Source organism: Centroberyx affinis, unplaced genomic scaffold (genome assembly GCF_046629955.1).
Source record: "Centroberyx affinis isolate AG114_WGS23_722 - 3 ecotype Tasmania unplaced genomic scaffold, CSIRO-AGI_Caff_v1 ptg003688l_1, whole genome shotgun sequence".
NCBI lineage: Eukaryota > Metazoa > Chordata > Actinopteri > Beryciformes > Berycidae > Centroberyx > Centroberyx affinis.
In genome coordinates, this window is record NW_027281583.1 from 71,323 (window position 1) to 88,310 (window position 16,988).

Consider the following 16,988-nt stretch of genomic DNA (forward strand, 5'->3'; position numbering starts at 1 on the left):
AAGCTGCATGGAGTCACATTGTTTCAGTTCGTGGATATGTGGTTTTTAAATGCTGTCATCGGCGATAAATCTCACGTCGTTCCCATGAGAAACTCCCATATTTCCCAATCACTTTGGGGCTCGGCTCAGCAGCGTTAGCATGGAAGACACCACAGTGGAATGAAGCTGGATTGGTATTTGGGAAAACGCCTCAATTCAGTCAAAAACCACATGCTGTAACCAAAATGTTTTGAAACAAGTTGTTGTTGTTGCCACTCTGGGTGTGTTTTTGACATCGCTGGCAGTCCGTACTGTACAACTTTGCTCGAGACCCAAGTCAGTCTCAAGTCTTGATGCACAAGTCTCAAGTCAAGTCCAAAGTATAAATGTAGATTACCAAGTCAAGTCCATGTCATTAATGTCAAGTCTCAAGTCTAAATGTAGAACAGCAAGTCAAGTCAGAACAAATCAAGAGTCCAGTATCAATTTACTATCTTAAAGAAAACTAAATATCTAGGACTTTTCAATGCAATATGGTTTTAATAGGATAAAAACTTGGTAAGAGCATCATGAGTTTGATTTCTATAATCAGTTTCAACTTCAATAAATTCAATCATTCCATACAAATTCAGAAAACAGAATTTAAATTCAGTCGTCTGCTGGAACAAATCTCATCACTTTCAATCTAAGTCATTTACACAAACACAAGATCTCAAGTCAAGACTTCAGAAACCTTTTCAAGTCATCAAAGTACAAGTCAGAGTCAAGTCCCAAGTCACCAGAACCCAAGTCAAGTCAAGTCTCAAGTCTTCTCTTCATGCATCAAGTCGAGTCTCAAGCAAGTCCAAGTCATGTGACTTGAGTCTCCACCTCTGATCTGCATCCATCACAGGGCGAACAGACGCTCACATGTTCATAACTGGGCAATTTAGAGTCTCCAGTCCACCTGACTTGCTTGTCTTCGGGTTGTGAGAGAAAACAAAACCCACGCAAACACCAAAGCTCAACACAGAACGGTCCAGGAATCAAACCCGGGTGTTTTTGTCAGTGAGGTGATACTGCAAACCACCAGGGTCAATTCATGAATGAAATCATCAATTCAACTAAGGAACTGGAATTGGAATTTGAAAAAAAATCTGTGAAATTTAATGTTTTTTGTTTTTTCTTACCACATATCTGAGATTACACATAGTTTTATATATTATCAATACTGAATATTCTAAAATATTAAAGGGACCTTTCAGGCGGTATTTGATGCAGAACATGTAACCATACATTATGACTGAATATGTTTGTTTTGTTGAACTGTCTTGTATTTGATTCATAATGTTTTGATTTATAATGTTTAGCGATTTGCCTGGGTCCAGACCTTTGAATCTGCCCACTCCACCGAGTTGACTGATTCTGGTCTGGCATCGCGATTCGTGACATGAAACAGCGGTTTCTCTCGGTTGAAAAATCGACCGGTAATAACAACAATGGCGACCGCTGTAGATAAGATAGACGCTGCTATCCAGGCTGTTCTAAATCGATTAAAAGTACCAATTACTTTGAAATCCAAACAGCACTCTGCTTTGAAGGCATTTATTCAAAGAGGAGATGTTTCTTTCGCATCAGTGTCGACTTAAAATGACGTTAGATTCAGGCGGATACGTTGGTCTCTAGTGATTGGTTAGGGAAAATCGAATCCCCCTCCCCCACAGAAATCGGTTAGAGTGGAGGTAATGTCAGACTGAAGATGGAAATGGAGTGGAACGAGTTGACAGTTCTGTCTGATATCAGGCAAGGAGCTGAATTGAAGTTTCCCATGCCGTCTCAGTTCACTTCATGAATGGCCCCGACCCGACAAACCACTGAACTGAAGCTCACCGGTGTATTTCCCTCCCTCGAAGGTCATGGGGAAGCCGGACGCTCCGCCTGCGAAGTCGCTCATCATCAAGTCGACGCCGTGCGGCAGCCGGCCGCCGTTCGGCCGGGTGCAGTCCACTGTGTTCAGGATCATGTGACCTGCGGCGGGAACACAGGTTGAAGTTAATACTTTAGCCGTTAGTGGGAAGCTGGTAAATTATCAAAATCTTACAATCAAAACACATTTTATTTTTACCTTAAATCTGAGTAATTGAACATGTAATAACCTTCTTTATCTTCTTCTTTTCACAAGTATCTATAACCTGATTACTGTATTTTCTTTAAGGAACATTTAATTGTTTTTGTGATTTTACTGTTTCCCTCCCCAACCCTGGTGATATGTCCAATAGTTGTAATTCTGACACATCGTGGAAAAGCGTGCACCTTTATATTCGACGATGATGCAGGTGTCCATTTCAGGATGCACGCCATCCATCAGGATCATGAACCTCAGCTGCTCGTCAATCTGCAGGAGACCAAGAGACGAGGTTAAGGTTTGGATTTTTTTGCATCAGTTAAACCACTACAGTTGCCGTCGTTGTTGACTTTTCAAGATGAGCATGGTTAGATGCTGTAGAATAGAGCCATACTGTTCAGCAACCCTCCGCCAACTTCCATGGCGTGGATCCGCCCATTCTCACCTGACCTCACTCACTCCTAATCAATGGCCTACTCTATATATCCCGCCCATTTTACTTTGTTCTGACTGGCAGCAACACGAACCACATGTGAGGGCCCTCTGTCCCTGTGATTCAGATACACACCTATGGTTGTGCGTGATAAAGTGAGTTTACTACTTTCTTCATATGTTGTTGTACTTTAATGGTTATTTGTAGATTGGATGTGATTGAATGCTTGACCAGTATATATTGGTAAATGCTATAATCGTCACCTTGACTGTTTGCCTTGAGACTACAGATATAATATTGTGTGTAAGTGCGCAGTGCACATGATTTGTTAATTGCAGCTCTTAAGGAAATGCAAGAATCCTTATAACCTAATTTAGAATGTTGAATTTCTTATGTTATGTAATTGTTAAATGAATGTTTCTCTGTTATATAGTACTCTATAATTTCAGCAGTGGTAGGCCTACCCCTCACCCCCTTGGTTAGAGTACTAATATTCATTGTTTGTTAGGTACCTAATTAAGTGTGATGTTATACATTGGTTAACTGTATTGTAATTACCTCCGCCAAGGAGGTTCTTTGTTTGTTTGTTTGTCTGTTTGTTTGTCTGTTAGCAGGATTACGGAAAAACTACTGGCCCGATTTTTATGAAACTTCGTGGAAGGGTGTAGCATGGACCAAGGAAGAACCCAATCAATTTTGGAGCAGATCCGGATCCAACTCATGAACAAGCAATAATAGCCACGAACCTTGGCGGAGGTCTGCGCTCTCTGAGTACCCTTCTAGTTCTTGTGTGTTTTTCTGTTTATCATTTCTAGAAAACCGTAACCGTCAAGCCTCATCATCTCCTATTGCTCTACATGTGTGCATAGTGGAAATAAATGGCTTAAACGGAAACATCAGTTGTCCCTCCTACATTCTTATCGATGTTCCATAGTGACGCTCAATCTCCTGTGAACCAATCCTACAGATAGATTCTACAGATGCGGCACTACAAAGTCAGATGTGTGATTGTGTGTAACTGGCCGAACAGGGAAGAGATCTGTTGTGAGCAGAGGAGCAGGAAGAGGGACATGTGTTTTGAAGCCAAGTCTCAGCAGAGCGTGAACATGTTGCACTAGTGGCCACACCCAACACACACTAATGTAAATATGTGGTGCGGTTTGTTAGGAGTGAGAACGTAATCTGAAGCAACTACAACGACTCCAAAACACAAGGGACTATGGGTTTTGACTCCCCGTCCGCTGCCAAAATCTCCAACCTGGCAGGACAGTTTACTAAAACTCTATCCAATAAATGAGCTGCTTGTGAGTCATGTGACTTTTGTTTACAAGTCCTGGTTCACTTGTAACTGGGCTGTGTGAACCTAAACGAACTAAATAGAAAAATGCAACCAAGTCAACTTTTCCACTAAGTACTGACTAACTGTCAGTATTGACGCTTACGTTTTGCCAGACGCCAAAGGGAACCACTTTGATATTGGTCAGCTTGACTTGGCTCTGCTCCAAATACCTGTGCGTGTGTGTGTGTGTGTGTGTGTGTGTGAGAGAGAGAGAGAGAGAGAGAGAGAGAAGAGAGATTATTCATTAAACTTTGTGAATCATTAAACAGTATATAGGATTTCATTATGGCAATAACACCCAAGAGAGCATTCTTATCTGTGGTAATGGGTAAAAAGGTAATGCATGGGGTATGAGATGTGTGTAGATGTTTGAGTGCTGCTAGCAGGTGCAAAGTCCCTAAGCTAATATACAATGTTTACCAATGCAGTTATCTCCCTGGTTACCTATAATACCCCAGAGGACATAACAACTGTCTTTAAGAAAACCAAACAGAGAAAACAGAGAAAACTTAAACTGCCAACAGGTTATAAATATGAGAGGGAAACATAGAAGAAATATATTTTTTTAATTTGTTTTTGTTTTGGGAGCCTAATGTAAACATGCCTGGAAAACATGGAGCCAAAAGTCAAAACTCAAAAATTCAAACCTGTGATGTAACACTGGAGCTGCTCCACAGGCAATAAATGGGCGACTAATTTTGTGGACGCACAGAACATTTGTTATGTTCCAAAAGGCTATACATCTATTTTTTGGGGGGGAAAAATCTATATGTCAAGTTCATCATTCATTATATCCCTAATAGTATCCAGTATCCAGTCTGTAAAAGTGTCATTGTTTCAACCAGGAACTGAAGTTAGCCACTCTCCTTTAAAAAGTACCTTAATCTGCCTTCGTTTCAGGTTCACAGTCATTTTGGAAGTTAAAGTGTCACTTTTTTGAATTGGTCAATATTTTACGTTGGAATGAAACTCTTCTAGTTCTGAATGATAAAAAAATTCCCCTGATTAATTTCACGTTTACTGTCTTTCCCAGGTCATTCTTAATGGAGCAAAAGAAGAAATGAAAAAGAAAAATGCCTTGTAATACTTTCCTTCTCCTTTCCTTAGCTCTTAGTTTTATTTCTTTTTCCAGCAATTCTCTCACAGGAAAGTTATCAGGCAACTGTGTCTCTGACCCTTGACCTCCTTACTACTGGTTGTCATGTCACCCACAGGGGGTCGTGAGATATTTTTGGGGGGGTCACAAGATGATTTATGGGATAGGAAAAAAGCATAATTATTTCTACTATGAAAATGTATTATCATGTCCATTTTTTCAGATTTTTCTGTCATTTTTGCTTTTTTCTTGTGAAATACTGAATAGGATTCAGCCTCTCAGCCTCCTCTGATAATGAATCAAATGAAACGACCTGAAAAGGGAAAATCATTCTTTCTCTCTTCTCTCTTGCAGGTCACAAGCCAAAAAGGTTGAGAACCACTGAACTAGGAAGTCAGTGAAATTTATTCTACTGTTGCATCATTGTAAGTTATTCTGGATGGCAGCATCAGCTAAATGCCTAAAATGTAAAACTGTACATGTGAAATGATGGATATCATGGTGACTGTACTAACCAAAACACCGGTCTGGATGTGTCACCAACATAAATGGGGATGTCTGGCCTCCTTTCTGACAAGACCTTTAGTGTGGGGTAGCTGGAAAGAGATACAGGAAATGTCAGATGCCAAAATGACATTATACATTCTTTGTCTAAAAGTCATTATTATCATTATATATCTGGTTGAGTAATTTGATTGGACAGGAGGCATTCTATGAGTGCTGACCCTGCATTCAAGCAGATGATCAAGAACCGGATGAGCAGGACCTAAAACTGTTTAACCACACAGGCCCACAACCGAGTGCAGACTTCCTCCATATCTCATTAATATTCAAATAAGTCCCTCCCGCTGACACTTCCCGCCCTAACTTCCCTTTACCTGAGGTGGTCTGAGTGCATGTGACTGATGTAGATGAGGTCCGCTGCGCAGAGTCTGTCCAGGCAGTCGGCCGGAGGCTCGTGGAGGAGCCACCAGCCCCGGGCGAAGGCGGGACCCTTCAGCCACGGGTCGAACACGAACCGCCGCTCCCCGAGCTTCAGCTCCATGCAGGCGTGGGTGAAGTATGTCACCTGAGAAGTAAATAAAAAAATTAACTACAATTTTCTGTAATTACCTCCACCAAGGAGGTAATGTTATCCCCTGCGTCTGTGTGTCCGTCCGTCCGTCCGTCCGTCTGTTAGCAGGATATCTCTAAAAGTTGGGCACGGATTTGCACAAAACTTGGTATGGAGGTTGGTTATGGACTGACTAACTTTTCATGTCGATCGGCCAAAAGGGGGCGTGCTGGTGGGCGTGGCATATAACCAAAAGGTGCATAACTTCCGTGCGGGGCTCAACTGAGCACATTTTCTAGTTGATAATGTATTTATGAGGGTTTAATAAAATAATGCAAAACATTTGCATTACACACTTTTTGTAATTATTTGCTGTATTAACCTATGTTCTCATGTTCTCTTCTTATCTATATCCTGTTCTTTTCTGCTGCAATCATTACATTTCTCCACAAGACTCATTTTCATCGAATCAAATCAAATCTAATCTAATCTAATCTAATCTAATCTAATCTAATTTAATTACAAACAGTAAATTTGAACATTTTGTACTAATGTTGTTACAGCTTTGTGACTACACTACGTATTTGTGAGGTTTTCATTAAATACTACACAGTGTTATTGTATTCTTACAGTTCCCTGTCTTTTTTCAAGCCTAAGGCCAGTATGAAGAGTTGCCAAACGGTGCAGGAAATCCAGCAGGACTGTATTGACGCAGCACCAAGGCCGTGCCCTTCAGAGGTGTTAGGCAGACTGAACGGCTGTCAGGATACTCACTGTCACCTCTCCTTCTTGCAGCACCAGCGGATCCCGAGGGTCCTGCAGCCACGGGTCGGGGGGGCTCAGCTCCACCAGCTGAAGACCCCCCCCCTCCAGCACCTCAACCTCTGTGTGTGTGACATAACATACGTGCTCAGTTGGCTTTGTAGATCGGTCACATTGAGTTGAATGCTTTTTTATGGATAAAATAAGTCGGTAACACTTGAAAACACTAGATTAGGGAACACATATTAACTATTAATGGGTTGCTTATTAACATGCATATTAGTAGTGTATTGATTCATTAGTAGTCATTACCACTTATTAGCCTTATTCTGCACTATTGTATTCTACAAGTATACCTCATATACTATGGGTTTCCCTTAGTAGCCTCTTAATAAGTGCTTATAGCAGTCAGCAAGGAAGTTGAATTGGGCTCTATATGCTTTGCTCAGTATGGGGCTTATAAGGTGCTAGTATCACATATTATTGAGAGAAATTATTAAATTATTGAGGGAAAACACATGTTATTAGTGAATGTGTTCCCTAATCTAAAGTGTTAGCAATAAGTCAAAATTATTTGTAAAGCCCTTAATCACAGTTACAGTCTCAAAGGGATTCACACACTGTCATTTTAAAGGTCCCATATTCTCCACTTTCCAGTGTTTTATTTTTATGTCTTGAGGTCCATTCAAAGCTGTTTGTGTGGTGTCATGTACCAAAAACACTCTCAGTCCATTTTCCAGCATCTCTCTGAGCCTTACCAAGAACAGGCTGTTTCTGTCGCTGTGTCTTTAAGGCTCATTAATATTAATGACCCCTCTGTTCTGATTGGCTAACCGTTTCAAGAGTGAAACGTGAGACACTGCAGCCCGGCTGCTACAGGTAGGGAAAACTCTCTGGTTAATAAACAATGACAACCGCTCAACTGCTTTGAAAAAAACACTTTGTTAGTCTATTATTTCTTACAAAAATGATAATGAGCGAACCTTTGTGACGCCACAAAGTTACGGAAGTCCAAACGGCTCGTTTAGAGGCTCGCTTTTCTAATATGGATTGTGTGGATTTAGTCGGCGACCGTGCGTTTTGATACTTTCACCATGTTTAGATAGACCATCCAACTCCTTTATCATCACAGAGGCAAGGGGAATCCTGTTTTACACCATATGGGACCTTTAACACAGTAAATCAAAAAACTCAAAACACAAAAACCTCATCTTGGATTATCTCATTATCTATTACTCTCAAAACGCATTCTACCCTATCAAAGTTCCAGATAGAGAGGTCAAGATAAAAAAAAATGTCCATCAAATTTTTCGAAACAGCTCTTTCAGCATAATCCAAGTGTTTTTTTAGCCAAACGATTGCACTGTGGGTCAAAAAGTCAACATTTACCTCATTGTAGAAGAAAAAAGAAGCGAACATCCAAGGCACTTTACTCTGTATAAAGTTAAAATGCCTTTATAATTCTTGGCTTGGAGAACCCTGCATCTTGGAGAAGGCTGGGTAGAGCCTTGGTGCATTTTCTAACATTTTAACTTGAAATAGCCAAGAATAATAAAGGCTTTTTAACTTTATACAGAGGAGAGTGCTTTGGTAATGACTGAATTTTAATTTTGGGGTGAACTACTGCTTACTTTGGGTGTATGCTGTTTTTACTGAGGCAAAATGAGAAATTAACAATTATAGCTGCTGCGCAGCAGTGTCGAGCCGGGCATTTTGAGGAGGAAGAAGAAGAAGAAGAAGAAGAAGAAGAAGAAGAAGAAGAAGAAGTATTCAAGACAATATTCTGAGAATTTGTGTACTTCATCTAGACGACATAGAGATGTCTGTAAGTTATTTTTACAAAGATTGATTGCTCCATAAGTGAAAAACTGATGTTTAAAGATGCTCTTTTTCCATAGACTGCAATAGTTTACATGAGGGCAGAATTCAAATTACTGTCAAAAATTCAGTTTTTGAGATAAAATTCTGAAATTTAATACACTTCATCTACCATGACTGGCAAATTTTGTCATTTATTTTCATGAACATTGGAGATTTATTTAGGAAGAATTTGCAGTAGTTGTTTACAGTACTGTTTACAGTAAAACATTTTGATGTACTATGGGCTCAATTTTTGATAATTCAAAAATCTGGCTGGATCGTTTGTGGAGGACAGTCTGTAGATGCTGTGTAGCAAGTTTGGTGTCAATTGAGCAAAAAATGTGGGAGGAGATAGGTTTAATTAGTTTTACAGTTTTTGAGAAAAACAGAGTGATGGACTTCATAATTCCATTTCTGCTCACTTGGGCCTACATTTTGGTGAAACTTGCAAAGCCGTAGCTCGTATGACTGATTTGTTATGAATTTTCAAAGTTTTAAACTTTAGATGGTTGCTGTAGCGCCACCATCAGGACTATTAGCCCACAATTCCAGCTGAGGAAGTTTGGCATAGGACTGGATCTATGTGCAAAGTTTTGTTTATTTTCATGCATGGGAAGGCAGATTTCCTTGTAGGAAGAACAATAATAACATGGGGAAAGCTGGACAGGATGCGATAAAAGATAATGCACAGACTTCCAGCAGTGTGTATTGGGACCATTGACTCATAATGCAAAAAAATGTCTACGTGTTTCCTTTTGTTGTTGCAGCAGCAGCCGATCTTGATTGTGAACCACACCTACTTACCAAGCTCTTCCTGCATGAAGCTATCTGGTGGGTTGGCATACCACATTGTTGACACGTTCAGCTTCCAGTTATGTTTCGTACATTTGACAGTCCTGTGAGAACAGAGCAGCCTATCAGTATGCTTTAATGGAAGCTTTAATTTCCTGGGTGATAAACTTCTCTTCACAGGTTACAGGTTTCCTTTACTTCTTGGCAGAGCAGTTTACTTCTGTCAAAAAATGTTCTGTAACCAGTCCTTACCTGCCGCCCAGGTCCTCAATGTCTTTGATAAATAACCCTCCTTGGTGTTTGCACTGGTTCTTGCAGGCCTTGAGTTCTTTCTCGCTCTTGTATATGATGTAGCATTTACCGTCCTGTGGGTTTTTCTTGAAGTTGATTCCCTCTCTGAGTGAGCTCACTGCTTCAGCGTCCAGTGACAGCACCACCTTCGCTCCCTGGCAAGTCATTTCACCTGCACCAGTGTTTCAGAGACAGCAGATTAATGACAAATACAATCTGTTTTTACTCAGAAAGTGGAGTGAATATTTAGAAGTTGGCGCTAAAGCATCTGACCAATCTTTAAAAAGTGGGAAATATTGTCCTGTTATAAATTGTTCATCTTATCTTTAGCTTTACTGAAAGAACATTTAATAGTGTTTTTTTCCTGAGCCTTTTTTAAAAAGCTGAGCCAAATGTTTATCATGATCCTCTCACAGTGTAAGTTCCCTACTGATAAGGACAGTTGATCACATGTCCCTGCAGGTTCTGCATAAAGAAGGGAAGTTCAAGTTCAAGTTCAATTTATTTATGTAGCACACCTATAAAACACCACTTGTTGATGCACACATCTTAGCAGATCATATCAAAGAAAGATAAGATAAATTATTAATTTATTTCTATCTGTTGTATTGATTAATTTCTATCCTCAAATTCAGCTTATTAAGACATAAAACATTGTTCGTTTTCAGCAGTTTGCACGGTGCAATATCTCCTGCAGTCTATTTATCAAAAGCTACACCACATGCCCAGAGATGGGCAGTATTTCTGTCCATTCTGTTCTGTATTTCTGTTCAGCCCAGTATTTGACAGGGCTGAAAAAATTAAAATGTAATTTGTAACAAGATACTTTAGAGTGGAGTAATTTTGTATTTTCAAAATACTCAAAATACTTTCTTCATGATTCATAAAACATAAAAAAAAAAAATCATGTAAATACATCTAAAAGTGGATACAGACAACTTTTCCAGAAACAAACATAGACGTTTGTTTCTGGCTGGTCCTGGCTTCCTTGTAGCTCCTGGATCGTTTTCTGGCTGCTAGCGGTAGCGTTAGCAACATGGCTAACGCTACCGCCAGCAGCCTGGCTACTGTCCAAAGCAAGAAACAACCATAAGAATCCCAATTTGAACTAGAAACACCGATCTCAGTGCTATGATAAAGGCAGAGTAAAACATCCGGTAGTATTAATAAGTAGGCAGGTTGTGTGTTTTCCTATAAACCTATAAACCTATTCTATTCCTCTTTTGGTTGCGCAGTGGATGACGCACTTCCTTTGTGCTGTAAATCGAGCCTTCATTCTCCCAGGAGATCGTACCCGGTGGCAGACAGAATTGCATAGTGAAAGCGAGGCTTATAGGAACCAATCTAAACGCCGATGGTGTCATTATTCTATTATTCCATCCGCACAGGAGGCGGTTAACACCAGAAATATTTGAAAAGTTAGTTGTTCTTAAAGGCAACTAAATAGGCTACTAATTGAAGTGGTTGGGTCTCAACTGCCATGTCTTTGAATTGGACAGAGAGCAATACTATTTTTCTTTTTTTTTGTTGTTGTTTTTTTACAGTTTTGCTTAGATACAGTACCTTGTTATACAGAGGGCACAGATGTGCTGTGGTTTCTGAGTATTCTCTCTACAGTGTGATTTGTACGTATCCTTTTTACCCACAGGTTTTATACTGTGCATGTCTGATTGTTAAATGACAGAAGATTAATTAAAAAATGAAGCAGGCCGTTGGCAAAAAAAACTCTGTTGAAGCATTTAATCCAAGTGTTCGAACACAGCTTCTTGTTATTTCTAGTGGTTTCTTCATTTCAAGTCCAAGAAGAAAGGTTGAACAGTAAAGTGAAATCTGTCTGGCATTTTGGGGATATACTGTGTGAAAATGGTGTGAGTGTTCTCGTGTGCACGCGTGGATATGTGTGCAAGTGTGTTTATGCCTGGGTAAAATATGTAGGCCTACATACACAGTACAGGCATATGCATATACGGTAGCATTCTACTTCCATTACAGAACTGCTGACTTTGACTGTGTATTTATTGTTGGTGATTTTAACATCCATGTTGACAACCCCCAGGACAAAGGGACTAAAGAACTGTGTTGTGTTCTTGATAACTATGGACTGACTCAGCATGTGACAGAGCCCACACACAACAAGGGGCACACTCTGGACTTAATTATCTCCAAGGGTCTGAACATTTCTAAGGTTGTGGTGACTGATGTTGCTCTCTCTGATCATTCCTGTGTTTTCTTTGAGAGTACTATCTCCGTGCACACACACAAATGTTCAAACAGAGGCAATCACAAAACGGTATATCACTGAAAACACCTGTGAATTATTAATTCAGGCTTTCTCTTCCACACCCGCCCTCTCTTGGGTCTCAGTCAATGAGCTTGTAGATAATTTCAATTCTAAAATTACAAATGTTATTGATGCCATTGCACCCACTAAGGTGAAGGTTGTCTCTGGTAAGAAAAGATCTCCATGTAGAAATGTCACGCTGGTAAGAATAGAAAAAAGAGAGTGTCGAAAGGCTGAACGCAGGTGGCGAAAAACAAATCTCCAGGTTCATTATGACATCTATAAAGAGAGACTTCGCATTTATAATTTGGAACTGAGAAATGCAAGGCGGTCCTTTTTCTCTGACATCATCGCCAAAAACAATAATAATGCACGTGCCTTGTTTGCTACTGTCGGCAGGCTAACAAACCCTCCTGTGTTAGTAGCCTCTGAACTTCTATCCACCAGGGTCTGCAATGAATTTGCCTCCTTCTTCACTGACAAAATTCAAAAAATTAGACAAGCAGGCAGTGCCTCTATATCAGGTACAGGTGTTGTCCCTGTTCTACTTAAAATCAATTCAAATACCATTAGCTGATCAACCATAAAAACCTGGAGGACATTATACAACATCTGAAATCCTCCTCCTGCTGCCTTGATATTCTGCCAACAGGCTTTTTCAAAAATGTTTCACATTGTATGGCCTCAGACCTTCTACAAATTGTAAACATGTCTCTTCTCTCAGGTATCTTTCCACAGCCCCTGAAAACTGCAGTCATCAAGCCACTCTTAAAAAAGAACAATCTAGACACGTCACTAATGAACAATTATAGGCCCATATCAAACCTCCCGTTTTTAAGTAAAAACATTGAAAAAGTCGTTTTTCAACAGCTGAACAACTTCTTGGCACTAAACAACTGTTTTGATGTCTTCCAGTCAGGATTTCGACCACACCACACCACAGCACTGAGACTGTCCTTGTTAAGGTCTTCAATGACATCCACTTAAACACAGACAGTGGCAGAATTTCAGTTTTAGTATTACTGGATCTCATTCGACACAGTCGACCACAACATATTACTAGACTGACTGGAAAACTGGGTGGGACTTTACAGCAAGGTACTACATTGGTTTGAATCCTATTTAAAGGACAGGGTCTACTTTGTGTCTATAAGTAATTACACATCTGAGTGGACAAAAATGACATGCAGAGTTCCCCAAGGCTCCATTCTGGGGCCTCTTCTATTCAACATCTACATGCTTCCACTGGCTCAGATTATGGAAAACAACAAAATATGTTACCATAATTATGCAGAAGACACACAAATTTACATAACCATATCACCAGGGGACTATAATCCCATACAAGCGCTGAGTAAGTGCATTGAACAAATCAATGACTGGATGTGTCAGAATTTTCTTCAATTAAACAAAGATAAAGCTGAAGTAATTGTTTTTGGAGCCAAGAAGAACGATTAAAAGTCAGTGCTCAGCTTCAATCGGTAATGTTAAAAACCACAAACCAAGCCAGAAATCTTGGAGTAGTCATGGACTCAGACCTGAACTTCAACAGCCACATTAAGACAATTACGAAGTCAGCCTACTATCACCTTAAGAATATATCAAGGATTAAAGGACTTATGTCTCAGCAGGATTTGGAAAAACTTGTCCATGCATTTTGTCATGGTTCTGCCATGACCTGCCTTTGAGTTCCTTTGTGTTTCTCTGTGTTCCCTGCCTCCCTTGTGTCTCCGCCTCCTGGTCTGTCTGTCAGTGTCTAGTGTGGGTGTGGCTCCCTTTCTCCCCCAGCTCCTGCTTCACCTACACACCTGGACTTCATCACTAATCACCCATCCCCACAGTATATTTACCCCGGTTTTTCACCCACTCTTTGTCAGTTCGTCTGTTTTGCTTCCTGTTGCTACCTGTTTGTTACCCGCTCTGTTTCCCAGTGTACCCGTCATCGTGTAATCCTGCCTCGTCTTCAGTTTTCAACTCCTTCTCTTGTTTCCGGCCAGGTTGGTTTTTGTATTCCTTTGTTTGCCTTTTTGCCAGCCTGTTGTGTTTTTGGTTTTGTATTTTTGCCTTAGTTCTTTATTAAAAGTCTCAACCTCAGTAAGCCTCTGCCTGCCTGTCTGCATTTGGGTCCAGCCCCCTGTGCACACGTAACAGTACGAACTGACCAAGATGGACCCAGCAGACAGGTCTCCTCCCTCTGCAACTGGCGCTGAGATGATTTCCCTGTTCACATATTTTGCCCAGCAAGCAGCCTTGTCAGCTAGCCAGCAGCCTAGCTACCAGCCCAAGCCTAGGCCACAGCAGCAGCCTAGCTACCAGCCCAAGCCCCAGCAGCAGCCGAGCTACCAGCCCGAGTCCCAGTCGGCTAGCTTTGGGCCTGCTAGCCACCAGCCTGTCTCCCAGTTTCCTAGCCTCCAGCCTGCTAGCCACCAGCCTGCACTCCAGTCGGTTAGGCTCGGATTTTTGAGCCTAAAACCTGCCTGTCCTGACCCGGCATTTCCGGAACCCCTGGTGTCTGCCACAGATCATCTGGGGATCCAACCTGACGCCCAGCGGTCGCCCTTTGAGGGGACTCGCCTTGCCTTTTTCACGGGGAACCGTGGAGGCACCAAGAGGCGGCGAGGTCCCCGTGGCTCCCGATGCCGCTGGCTCTCTCAGCAGTCCAGCGCCACTACTGAGGTCCAGTCAGTCCCTGTTCCTGAGCTGCAGTGTTTTCCTGTTCCTGTGCCGTGGCGGTTTCCTGTTCCTGCGCCGCAAAAGCTCCCTGTTCCCGAGCTGCAGCGGCAATGTCCCGTTCCTGCCGGGCAATCTCCCGTTCCTGCGCCGCGGAAGGTCCCAGTCCCTGCTGGGCCGCAGCAATGTCAGCTTCCTGCGCCTCGGAAGCTCCCTGCCACCGAGCTGCGGCAGTCACCCGTTCCTGCGCCGCGGAAGCTCCCCATAGCCAAGCCGCGGTGGTCTCCTGTTCCTGCACCACGGCAATCTCCTGTTCGTGCTGAGCCGCAGCAATCTCAGCTTCCTGCGCCACGGAAGCTCCCTGTCACCGAGCCGCGGCAGTCTCCTGTTCCTGCTGGGCCGCAGATGTCTCCTGTTCCTGCTCCTCGGCTGGTCCCTGTTCCTGCGCCGAGGCTGCTTTTTGTTGAGCTGCAAGAGCCTTCTGTTCCTGTGCTGCAAGAGCCTTCTGTTGCTGTGCTGCAAAGGCCTTCTGTTGCTGTGCTGCAAGAGCCTTCTGTTGCTGTGCTGCAAAGGCCTTCTGTTGCTGTGCTGCAAGAGCCTTCTGTTCCTGTTGCAGCAATCGCCTTCTGTTCCTGTTGCAGCAATCCGCTGAGCCTGAGTTGCAGTGGGCTGCAGTTCCTGTTCTGCTGCAGTTTCCTGTGGCTGTGTGTCAGCAAACCCCTGTTTCCCTGCCGGGCTCCCAGCTGACACAGCCTGCTCTGCAGCCAGATCCCCAGTCGTCGGCCGCATCTGCCGACGCCCTGCCATTCCCCGTCGGCCATCTCAGACAGCCGTTGCAGGACTCCGGTCCGTCATTCCTGTATCCAGTCAACTCCCGTGTTCCCAGTGACTCTGGTAACACCAGTGCCGTTCCTGCACTCAGCCGTTGCAGGACTCCGGTCCTGCACTCCAGTCTCCGGCTCCCGGTCCCGCACTCCCGCTGCCGGACTCCGGTCCTGTACTCCTGACGCCGGAAGCTGATCTTGCAGCCTGCCCCGACCCGCAGCCTAGTCTTCTGGTGTCAGCTGCATTCCCTGACCTCCAGCTCCGTCGCCGGCCTCCTGAGTGGTCTTTTCCACGTCTCCAGAGCTGCTGCGCCTACGTGTCCAGCCTCCAGGCCGTCTGCCTGAGGTTTCCCGCTCCGCCCCTATCCAGCCCCCGGGCCACTTGCCTCCTAGCTCCCCCAGCTCCTGCTTCACCTACACACCTGGACTTCATCACCCATCCCCACAGTGTATTTACCCCGGTTTTTCACCCACTCTTTGTCAGTTCGTCTGTTTTGCTACCTGTTTGTTACCCGCTCTGTTTCCCAGTGTACCTGTCCTCGTGTAATCCTGCCTCGTCTTCAGTTTTCAACTCCTTCTCTTGTTTCCGGCCACCTTGGTTTTTGTATTCCTTTGTTTGCCTTTTTGCCAGCCTGTTGCGTTTTTGGTTTTGTAGTTTTGCCTTAGTTCTTTATTAGTCTCAACCTCAGTAAGCCTGTCTGCATTTGGGTCCAGCCCCCTGCGCACACGTAACAGCATTTATCTTCAGTAGACTCGACTACTGTAACAGTGTCTTTACAGGTCTCTCTAAAAAATCAATCAGACAGCTGCAGCTGATTCAGAACGCTGCTGCTCGAATCCTCACTAAGACCAGGAAAGTGGATCACATCACTCCAGTTCTGAGGTCTTTACACTGGCTTCCTGTCTGTCAACGAATTGATTTCAAAATACTACTGTTGGTTTATAAAGCACTGAATGGTTTAGGGCCAAAATGCATTTCTTCTGCTACGTTATGAATCGTCCAGACCTCTCAGGTCATCTGGGACAGGTCTGCTTTCTGTCCCCAGAGTCAAAACTAAACATGGAGAAGCAGCTTTCTGTTTATGCTCCACATATCTGGAACAAACTGCAGGTCTGCTGCAACTCTCAGTTCTTTTAAATCAAGGCTGAAGACTTTTCTGTTTGCTGCTGCCTTTTATTAAACCAAATAACTATTCATCTCTCACACTGCACTGTAACCTTTATTCTTGTATTTTACACCTGTCTTATTCTATTTTAGCCTTTTTTGTTTTGTTTTTATTCTCTTTGCTCTTTAATGAACTTTATTTTTCTTGGTCTTTTATATGAATTTTATCATTTTCATTTTGTGCTTTTTAATGTCTTATGAAATAAACTAGCCTTGCCTTGCCTTGCCTTACCTTCCTGTTCTTCCTTCCTGTATTGTTCAAACTTTCACCACAGCCTTTGTAGGCCTACATGATAAAAATCTGAATGCCCAATGGTTACAAATTTCTGTATTTTGAA

The 16,988-nt window shown here is 42.6% G+C and overlaps 1 protein-coding gene across 1 annotated transcript in view; it reads right to left on the reverse strand.

Annotated features, from left to right (window-relative positions):
- Positions 1-16,988, reverse strand: part of cmah (cytidine monophospho-N-acetylneuraminic acid hydroxylase) — a 29,151-nt gene that overhangs the window by 11,402 nt on the left and 761 nt on the right. Inside the window, exons 2-9 of the mRNA XM_071540578.1 lie at positions 9,672-9,882; positions 9,432-9,523; positions 6,780-6,889; positions 5,830-6,020; positions 5,467-5,547; positions 3,959-4,025; positions 2,272-2,353; positions 1,849-1,986 (exon numbers count right to left, since the gene is read on the reverse strand). Coding sequence (XP_071396679.1) covers positions 1,849-1,986; positions 2,272-2,353; positions 3,959-4,025; positions 5,467-5,547; positions 5,830-6,020; positions 6,780-6,889; positions 9,432-9,523; positions 9,672-9,877 — 967 coding nt within the window. The 5' untranslated portion in view covers positions 9,878-9,882. The remainder of the gene's footprint in view (positions 1-1,848; positions 1,987-2,271; positions 2,354-3,958; positions 4,026-5,466; positions 5,548-5,829; positions 6,021-6,779; positions 6,890-9,431; positions 9,524-9,671; positions 9,883-16,988) is intronic.